This window comes from Boleophthalmus pectinirostris, unplaced genomic scaffold, assembly GCF_026225935.1.
Source record: "Boleophthalmus pectinirostris isolate CB_2022bp ecotype Guang Dong unplaced genomic scaffold, ASM2622593v1 HiC_scaffold_16, whole genome shotgun sequence".
Taxonomy (NCBI): Eukaryota; Metazoa; Chordata; class Actinopteri; order Gobiiformes; family Gobiidae; genus Boleophthalmus; species Boleophthalmus pectinirostris.
This window is the reverse complement of record NW_026571095.1, coordinates 24,152,813-24,163,489: the sequence shown is the minus strand read 5'-3', so window position 1 is coordinate 24,163,489 and position 10,677 is coordinate 24,152,813. Positions and strand designations below refer to the sequence as shown.

The 10,677-nt window shown below is 41.2% G+C and overlaps 2 protein-coding genes across 2 annotated transcripts; both read left to right on the top strand.

The window, feature by feature from the left end:
* The first annotated feature begins 2,407 nt into the window (after positions 1 to 2,407).
* On the top strand, positions 2,408 to 4,917 carry LOC110164120 (E3 ubiquitin-protein ligase ZNF598-like). The gene is given in 3 exon segments (XM_055151360.1): positions 2,408 to 3,910; positions 3,984 to 4,268; positions 4,271 to 4,917. Coding segments are annotated over 3 exon segments (2,085 nt in total). The 3' UTR covers positions 4,568 to 4,917.
* A 914-nt stretch (positions 4,918 to 5,831) lies between these two features.
* On the top strand, positions 5,832 to 8,302 carry LOC110161120 (E3 ubiquitin-protein ligase ZNF598-like). The gene is made up of 2 exons (XM_055152038.1): positions 5,832 to 8,131; positions 8,254 to 8,302. Exon 1 carries the CDS (start codon positions 5,932 to 5,934, stop codon positions 8,086 to 8,088), a length of 2,157 nt encoding a protein of 718 aa, XP_055008013.1. The 5' UTR covers positions 5,832 to 5,931; the 3' UTR covers positions 8,089 to 8,131; positions 8,254 to 8,302.
* The last annotated feature ends 2,375 nt before the right edge of the window (positions 8,303 to 10,677 follow it).

The window sequence follows — 10,677 nt, the reverse complement described above, 5'->3', positions numbered from 1 at the left end:
AGTTTTTTAGGATTGTGTGTTTCATATGAACTTGAACAAGAAGCGGTTTCACAAAGACTTTTAGTATCACAGCCATCATTTAGCCTTTATTTTTTACTGAGCCATATCAAATTAATTTGAAATATATCGTATCGAATTGAAACAGGGTATCCCCAAGTTTGACGACCCCAAATTTAAGACTTTTTTAAGACCTTTTTAAGACCAATTAAGACCAATGTCACAACCATTATGCGGGCAAAAAACACCAGATCGAATTCTAATAATGACCAACCAACTACGGTACTGTATCTAGAATCTAAGGCTACGTTCAGACTGCAGGGTTTAACTCTCAATTTGGATTTTTTTGTGAAATCCGATGTTTTTGCGAGGTCGTTCACATTTCTACTTAAATGTGACTTGTATGTGATCTCCAGTGTGAACAATAAACGTCCCAAAAGTGTCCCGCATGAGCAATGGAGGACACGATGACGTCAACCACAGCGAGCGTGCTCTGTGTTTATGGAAGTTGTCCAAACATGGACGCGAGTATTGAGCACCTAGCAATTTTAAAACTTCCTCTCGTACCGGAGCCAGAACATGAACAAATTACTTGTTTTAAGGAGGAGATTGAGAAGGAGAAGGACGAGTTTTTTGGCCGTAGCGTTTTGTGGGGCAGTGGCAGCAACGTCCATTGAAAGGAACGTGTGGATGTGGAGAGTGGTGTGGATGTGGAGAGCCAAGAGTGGTGAGTGGCGATGTGCTTTGCTTCAGTGACGCAGAGTTCATTAACAAATTTCGCCTACTTCAGCGCAGAATAGTGACATTTGTGGCTTGTTGATAACGTGTAGGTCGGATGAATGCACTTTGGCCATTCAGACTGAAGTCGCATGTCAAAGATCGGATATGTATCGATTTTAGGACCACATATCGAAGTGGCCTGGGTCGCATTTGAAAAAATGGGATCTGTGTCATTCAGACTGTCATTAAAAGATCAGATACAGGTCACATAGAGGCCAGAAAATCAGATTTGGGTCACTTCAGGCTGCAGTCTGAACGTAGCCTAAGAGCCACTGTGGATTCAACCCACACTTCCCCATGATCCATCCAACATCTTCCTCCACTGTACTGATTATTTACTCTTTGCCGCTGGCGCCAGAAACCAAAGTATTGTTTGCTTATACTCCAAATTAGACGTTCATTCATGTTATGTGATTTCACGTTGTTGTCTCTCTCCATTTAACATTGCACTGCAGCCCGGTTTAATATACAAAAAAAATAGTCTAATGAATTTTAAGACATTTGTGAGAAAAATAAGACATGGACAGCATAATTTAAGACTTTTTAAGACTTTTAAGACCCACGGCTACCTTGTGAAAGAGCACTGTATCGAGATATGTATCGTATCGTGGCCCATGTATCGAGTTAAGTATCGTATCAGCAACTGCTTATTGATACCCAGCCCTGCTTATGGAGAATTGTCGTGTGGGAGCATGGGTGACGTAGACTTGTGAACTGATAATACAGCCAGGGAGAGATTGCTAGATTCCTCAAAAATGCATGGGTGAGACATACAAACCTCTGCAGGCGTGTTTTTGAAGAGGGTAAAAAGGTCCAGAAAGGCAGTTAGTCGATTTTGCATAATACCCCTTTCTACAATACCCCATTTTCACTTTTAACAAGTTACATTAATATTCCTCCTCCTCTCCAAACAGCAGCTGCAGTCTAGTGCTATAGAAGTACTAGAGAATCATTTGAAAGCAGATCAAAAGGAGCCGTGTCTGTGCCTTTTTCTCCTCCACACAAGAAGGCTGTGAAGTAGCCTCAGAAAGTGCAGAGCAATCGTGTATAGTGCTTCTATAACACTTCTATCAGTGGTCCCATGCAGGTCCTATATTCTGCACTCTGTCTGCTGTAGACCACAAACCAGCAGTGTCCCAGAAAGCGCTTGATTACTGCACTACAGCACCATGACATAGTTAAACCAGTGGCAGGACATTTCAGCAAAAAATGTGAAACAATAAAATTTATCACATCAATTCAGTTACAGATTTAGATCTTTTTTAAAGATCTAAATTTGCCTCAAATGAAGGAGAGCATACGTCTTACGAAATTGACTAGCTCTAAACTTGTTTTTTTTTTAAATAACTTTGTGATTCTTAAAATGTTTAAATAAAAATATTATATTTAAAAAACAACAACATTCTGAATCAGAGTGGTTACCACGGCAACACCATAATTCTTTGTAAAGCTTTGTGATGTCACAGAGACACAGAGTCTGTATGGGTGTGCTGTCCGTTCAGACGTCATTTAAACCAAGAATCCAGAGCGAACACAAGTTCTTAGACTATAGTCAGCTACATACAACAAACATAACCACATAGAAAAGATATTTATTTCAGTCTAGACATCATTTTAAACCAGAAAAGAAATGGCAACAATAGATTCAAGTACAAAGGAAAGCGAGAAGCAATGCCTCCTCTGCTGTCAAGAAATCGACATCTTTGCCCTTGGAAAATGTGACCATCCAGTATGCTATCGTTGTTCCACTAAAATGAGGGTGTATTGCGATCAAAAGTACTGTGCACTGTGCCGAGAGGATCTAGATAAGGTGGTATTTGTGAAGAAACTCCAAGATTTCGCATCTGTACCCTATCAGAGGTTCCCATGTGATCAAAATCATGGCATATATTTTAAGGATGAGAGAGTCTTTGCACAGTACAAGCGTCTTTTGCTGCCACAGTGCATTCACTGTCCAGAGCCAAAAGTCTTCTCAACATTTGAAGAACTGGAGCGTCATATGAGGAAGCAGCATAAACGTTTTTGTTGCAGGCTCTGCTCAAAACATCTCAAGATGTTCTCCTATGAGCGCAAATGGTACACCCAAAAACAACTGGCCTGTCATCAAACTCATGGAGAACCTAATGACACAAGTCACAGAGGACACCCACTTTGCAAGTTCTGTTATGTACGATATCTAGACAATGACGAACTGTTTAAACACCTGCGCAAAGATCACTTCTTCTGTCATTTTTGTGATGCTGATGGATCACAAGAATATTACTGTGACTACCAGAAGCTGAGTGAGCACTTCAGACAGAGTCACTATCTGTGTGAGGAGGGCCAGTGTGCTACGGAGAAGTTCACTCATGCTTTCCGTACAGAGATTGATTTTAAAGGTCATAAGGCTGCAGTGCACAGTAAGAACCGCCAGGTCAACCTGGAGTTCAACTTACCCCCAAGACCTCACAGACGAAATGACCGTCAAGCAGCCAGAAAGGGGTCATCAGCAGTGAGCGGTCAGAGAGGGGCCATGAAAGACAAAAGAGCTTCAAAGGTGGAGGAGAGAGCAGAGAGAGCTTATCCAGGGGAACAGCCATCTGTGTCAGACCCTGTTAACCCTACAGCCAACATGCCCCCACTAAAAACCATGGCAAGCAGAAATCCTGAAGATGAGTTCATCGGTTTGGGAGCCACTGTAGCATCCCCGACACCACAAGACACTCATGCACACCTTCAAGAAGAATTCCCAAGTTTGCCTGTGACCAGTGTTTCTACACGCAGGCGTCCAGTGTACTTGGAAAGTGTTTCTACAAGAAGGCTTCCAGCGTACTTTGCTCCACCTAAAAAGACGACGTTTTTCCAGGAAGAGGATTTCCCTGCTCTTGCTTCTATGACCCACACCCCTGCTACGACTAAACCTGCTCCCATCTGCCCAGGTCTTGAGCTTCTCTCTTCCACGAGCATGCCATCCTCCGAGAGGAAAAACAAGATAGGAGAGAGTGGCAAAGCTTCGATTAAACGGTCTAATTCAAAATCAGATGATGAGAGTGGAGGCTTGATCCGGCAGGAGTTTAGGGCAGCGCCCACTTTGTCGGATATTGCTTCACTCCTCAATGGAAAAGGAAGCGGTGATATGACAGAGTCCTCTCCTGTGAAAAAAACCTCTGATCAAACCCAGTTTAGCTAATGGCTATTCTGATAAATCCCCCCTCTCCAAACAAAAGAGTCCAGTCCTGGTCTTGGGGAGTACTGTGCCTGAGTCTTCCTCCTCTAGCAGCCCTTCATTGACATCTGGGGGGTACCGTATCCCAGAAGACTTTGAACAGAGGAATCTGGACCTCACTTTATCTATTAAGAAGTACCTCCTCAACAACGAATCAAAGTTCAACCAGTTTAAAAACTACTCTGCACAATTCAGGCAGAATGTCATTTCAGCCACACAATACCACCACAGCTGCATGGACCTGCTCGGAGAGAACTTGAGCTGCATCTTCAATGAACTGCTCGCTCTCTTCTGCCGGACATAAACAAGCAGCAGGAGCTACGTACTGCTCATGTAGACAGCAGAGTGTTGGAGAACCAGACTGAGGGAAGCAAGAGGAAGAACAAAAAGAAGAACAAGAACAAAAAGAATTCATGCCAAACTCCTCCCACTATTTCCAGTGCTGCTAATGAATGTGACTACCAGACTTGTCCCACCTGCAGACAGGTGCTAGCTCCCAAAGACTTAATCTCCCACAAGTCTCTGCACACGATGGAGAGCAAAGAGCTCCATTCATTCCTGTCAATTAGCCGTCTCATCTGCTAAGAAAACTGCAGCTTTCTTAAATTATCCAAATGCATCAGGGCTGGTGAGTGTCTTAAACCTTCAAAAATATGTTGGTAGAAGAAATGTTCCATTTACGGACATTACTCACCTTTATGTTACAAAAACTTAAACATTTGTAGCATACATTTAAATTTGTTTGTGCAGGGATGACTTCGATTCTGGTGGAATCCCTCAGATGACATTTTAGATGTGCATGTTGCTTATCCCCTGATGCAGGAGCTTTGATTTTATGCTGCATGTTGTGTTGAGGACCCCCTCGCAAAAAGACGTCACATTTCTTCTAAAAATAAATAAACATATTTTTATGTTTATGGTGTTTATTGTTTGTTGACTAGACCAGAGATCTGAAAACTGAATTGTCCTTTTAGGATTAATAAAGGGTTTTTTTCTTGTTTGAAAGTGCAAAAAGTATTGTTTCATAGTTTTACTTATCAATATTCTTCAATGAAAATCAATAATACAGTATTATGTGTCACTATTAGAAAAGATGTATATGAGTATCCAATCAGATTTGGTGTTATTTTGGGGGTTACCTGTTCAGAAATGCCCTCTTTTTCCTTGGGCATTCTGTCTGTAAGCTGCTGGCCCTTGTGTTAAAATTGACCAATCAGATCGTCTCTTTGCAGTTGATTGACAGTCAGACAGCAGCACTGGTGCATGGGCTTAGTCCCACCCACAGGCCAGCTGTTTGCTCAGCACTCAGCCTGTCCTGTCATGATTGGACAATCTTTCAGTTGGCACTAGAGGGTTTATTTGTTTAAAAAATATATATATATATCAATATATAAATGAACCTAAATAAACCTAAATAAACCTAAAACATGGCCAGTTGTGAATGTTCTTTGTTAAACTCTTAAATGTGATGCTCTTAACTGCATGACCAGACCTGCAGACCAGACAAGTGAGTCTGTTTCAAAATGGTATAGACCTAAAACTGTAACAAACTTGAACAACAGATATTTCAGCAGTGAAATTAAATCACCTCCAGAGGAAAATTCTATGGCGTAAGAAATTGACTAGCTCTAAACTTGTTTTTTTTTTTTTTTTTTTTAAAAACAACTTTGTGATTCTTAAAATGTTTAAATAAAAATATTATATTTAAAAAAAAACAACATTCTGAATCAGAGTGGTTACCACGGCAACACCATAATTCTTTGTAAAGCTTTGTGATGTCACAGAGACACAGAGTCTGTATGGGTGTGCTGTCCGTTCAGACGTCATTTAAACCAAGAATCCAGAGCGAACACAAGTTCTTAGACTATAGTCAGCTACATACAAACAAACATAACCACATAGAAAAGATATTTATTTCAGTCTAGACATCATTTTAAACCAGAAAAGAAATGGCAACAATAGATTCAAGTACAAAGGAAAGCGAGAAGCAATGCCTCCTCTGCTGTCAAGAAATCGACATCTTTGCCCTTGGAAAATGTGACCATCCAGTATGCTATCGTTGTTCCACTAAAATGAGGGTGTATTGCGATCAAAAGTACTGTGCACTGTGCCGAGAGGATCTAGATAAGGTGGTATTTGTGAAGAAACTCCAAGATTTCGCATCTGTACCCTATCAGAGGTTCCCATGTGATCAAAATCATGGCATATATTTTAAGGATGAGAGAGTCTTTGCACAGTACAAGCGTCTTTTGCTGCCACAGTGCATTCACTGTCCAGAGCCAAAAGTCTTCTCAACATTTGAAGAACTGGAGCGTCATATGAGGAAGCAGCATAAACGTTTTTGTTGCAGGCTCTGCTCAAAACATCTCAAGATGTTCTCCTATGAGCGCAAATGGTACACCCAAAAACAACTGGCCTGTCATCAAACTCATGGAGAACCTAATGACACAAGTCACAGAGGACACCCACTTTGCAAGTTCTGTTATGTACGATATCTAGACAATGACGAACTGTTTAAACACCTGCGCAAAGATCACTTCTTCTGTCATTTTTGTGATGCTGATGGATCACAAGAATATTACTGTGACTACCAGAAGCTGAGTGAGCACTTCAGACAGAGTCACTATCTGTGTGAGGAGGGCCAGTGTGCTACGGAGAAGTTCACTCATGCTTTCCGTACAGAGATTGATTTTAAAGGTCATAAGGCTGCAGTGCACAGTAAGAACCGCCAGGTCAACCTGGAGTTCAACTTACCCCCAAGACCTCACAGACGAAATGACCGTCAAGCAGCCAGAAAGGGGTCATCAGCAGTGAGCGGTCAGAGAGGGGCCATGAAAGACAAAAGAGCTTCAAAGGTGGAGGAGAGAGCAGAGAGAGCTTATCCAGGGGAACAGCCATCTGTGTCAGACCCTGTTAACCCTACAGCCAACATGCCCCCACTAAAAACCATGGCAAGCAGAAATCCTGAAGATGAGTTCATCGGTTTGGGAGCCACTGTAGCATCCCCGACACCACAAGACACTCATGCACACCTTCAAGAAGAATTCCCAAGTTTGCCTGTGACCAGTGTTTCTACACGCAGGCGTCCAGTGTACTTGGAAAGTGTTTCTACAAGAAGGCTTCCAGCGTACTTTGCTCCACCTAAAAAGACGACGTTTTTCCAGGAAGAGGATTTCCCTGCTCTTGCTTCTATGACCCACACCCCTGCTACGACTAAACCTGCTCCCATCTGCCCAGGTCTTGAGCTTCTCTCTTCCACGAGCATGCCATCCTCCGAGAGGAAAAACAAGATAGGAGAGAGTGGCAAAGCTTCGATTAAACGGTCTAATTCAAAATCAGATGATGAGAGTGGAGGCTTGATCCGGCAGGAGTTTAGGGCAGCGCCCACTTTGTCGGATATTGCTTCACTCCTCAATGGAAAAGGAAGCGGTGATATGACAGAGTCCTCTCCTGTGAAAAAACCTCTGATCAAACCCAGTTTAGCTAATGGCTATTCTGATAAATCCCCCCTCTCCAAACAAAAGAGTCCAGTCCTGGTCTTGGGGAGTACTGTGCCTGAGTCTTCCTCCTCTAGCAGCCCTTCATTGACATCTGGGGGGTACCGTATCCCAGAAGACTTTGAACAGAGGAATCTGGACCTCACTTTATCTATTAAGAAGTACCTCCTCAACAACGAATCAAAGTTCAACCAGTTTAAAAACTACTCTGCACAATTCAGGCAGAATGTCATTTCAGCCACACAATACCACCACAGCTGCATGGACCTGCTCGGAGAGAACTTGAGCTGCATCTTCAATGAACTGCTCGCTCTTCTGCCGGACATAAACAAGCAGCAGGAGCTACGTACTGCTCATGTAGACAGCAGAGTGTTGGAGAACCAGACTGAGGGAAGCAAGAGGAAGAACAAAAAGAAGAACAAGAACAAAAAGAATTCATGCCAAACTCCTCCCACTATTTCCAGTGCTGCTAATGAATGTGACTACCAGACTTGTCCCACCTGCAGACAGGTGCTAGCTCCCAAAGACTTAATCTCCCACAAGTCTCTGCACACGATGGAGAGCAAAGAGCTCCATTCATTCCTGTCAATTAGCCGTCTCATCTGCTAAGAAAACTGCAGCTTTCTTAAATTATCCAAATGCATCAGGGCTGGTGAGTGTCTTAAACCTTCAAAAATATGTTGGTAGAAGAAATGTTCCATTTACGGACATTACTCACCTTTATGTTACAAAAACTTAAACATTTGTAGCATACATTTAAATTTGTTTGTGCAGGGATGACTTCGATTCTGGTGGAATCCCTCAGATGACATTTTAGATGTGCATGTTGCTTATCCCCTGATGCAGGAGCTTTGATTTTATGCTGCATGTTGTGTTGAGGACCCCCTCGCAAAAAGACGTCACATTTCTTCTAAAAATAAATAAACATATTTTATGTTTATGGTGTTTATTGTTTGTTGACTAGACCAGAGATCTGAAAACTGAATTGTCCTTTTAGGATTAATAAAGGTTTTTTTTTCTTGTTTGAAAGTGCAAAAAGTATTGTTTCATAGTTTTACTTATCAATATTCTTCAATGAAAATCAATAATACAGTATTATGTGTCACTATTAGAAAAGATGTATATGAGTATCCAATCAGATTTGGTGTTATTTTGGGGGTTACCTGTTCAGAAATGCCCTCTTTTTCCTTGGGCATTCTGTCTGTAAGCTGCTGGCCCTTGTGTTAAAATTGACCAATCAGATCGTCTCTTTGCAGTTGATTGACAGTCAGACAGCAGCACTGGTGCATGGGCTTAGTCCCGCCCACAGGCCAGCTGTTTGCTCAGCACTCAGCCTGTCCTGTCATGACTGGGCAATCTATCAGTTGGCACTAGAGGGTTTATTTGTTAAAAAAATAAATAAATAAATAAATAAACCTAAATAAACCTAAAACATGGCCAGTTGTGAATGTTCTTTCTTTTCACTTTTTTATTTTTAATTTGGGTTTTTCTATTGAATTTATTTACTTTTACTTTGTAGTACCATTATTTTTAACATAGTGCTTACATTTTTTACATCTTATATCTCATACATACGCATCTAAACATTTTGACATTTTACCGCCATGGCTTTCTTGGATCCAGGTCAGTGGAAATCTGCTGTCAGAGGTACTATAACTCCTCTACTTTACTTCTAAATTTGTGAAATAATAGTAATGTTGCTAGCAGTGCTTATAATGAATACATCTTGTAACTCCTCCATACATTGTTGTGGAGTTTCTGTCTGCTGCTTGGATTCAGGTCAGTAGGAGTTAGAATTGTAAACAGGATTGTAACAGCACACTTATACTTAATGTATAAATCTCTGTGGTATCATTCTACCTTGCCGTAAGTACATCTTGTTTCTCTGCCATACATTCTTCTGACCTGGAGTCACCGTCCCGTCTGGTGTTGTGATCTGGGTCAGTAGAAATCTGCAGTCAGAGATAACAAGTATCTTAATGTCTCACTTTTACTCATACCATTATTGTACCTTACAATACATATAATGATACATACATTGTACTGGAGTTACCTACTCCTTGTCTGATGCTTGGATCCAGGTCAGTAGAAGTCTGTGTTTAGAGATAATAAGTATCCTAACGTCTCACTTTTACTTATAACATTATATTATTGTGCCTTAAAGTGCAGCCTAGAGATATAAGATATATTCATTATAAATTAATACATTTTATATCACTACCATACATTGTCCTGGAGTTACCTACTTCCAGTCTGATACTTGGATCCAAGTCAGTAGAAGTCTGCAGTTAGAGATAATAAGTAACTTCTCACTTTTACTTAAAACATTATTGAACCTTACAGTGTTTATAATGAGTACATTTTATATCGCTACCATACATTCTTCTGGAGTTACCTACTTTCTGTCTGATAGTTGGATCCAAGTCAGTAGAAGTCTGCAGTCAGCGATATGTAACTTCTCACTTTTACTTATAACATTACTGTACATTACAATGTTTATAATGAGTATATCTAATATGCTCCCTCCATACATTGTCCTGGGGTTAGCTACTTCCTGTCTGATGCTTAGATCCAGGTCAGTAGAAGTCTGCAGTTAGAGATCATAAGTTCCCTAATTTCTCACTTTTACTTACATTATTGCACCTTTTAGTGACCATACCGGCTTGTCAAAGTGTTACATCTCAGAAGCTAAGCAAGGCCGGGCCTGGTTAGTACTTGGATGGGAGACCACTGGGAATTCCAGGTGTCACAGGGGGACGCAAGTGGCAAAAACTGTTGTTGTGTCCTTAGGCAAGACACTTCACCTACTTTGCCTGGTAAGAAAGTGGAGTGTTGGTGGACGGAGGGGCCTTTGGTGCAGATTGGCAGTCTTGCTTCTGTCAGTTTCATTCAGTGTGGAGTGAACAAAGTGCTTTGGGTGTCTCAAAAGGTGCTATATAAATGTGATAATGAATGAATTAAATAGTGCTTATAATGAGTACATCTTATATCCCCTCCATGCATTGTCCTGGAGTTACCTATTTGTCTGATGCTTGGATCAAGGTCAGTAGAAGTCTGCAGTTAGAGATGATAAGTGCCCTAACGTCTCACTTTTACTTCAAACATTGTTGTACCTTACAGTGCATGGTAGATGTATAAGATGTACAAATTATAAATTTGTATATTTTATATATCGCTACCATTCATTGTCCTGGAGTT

Coding starts and splice junctions, on each gene's coding strand:
- LOC110161120 (XM_055152038.1), top strand. CDS start 5,932: ATGGCAACAATAGATTCAAGTACAAAGGAAAGCGAGAAGCAATGCCTC.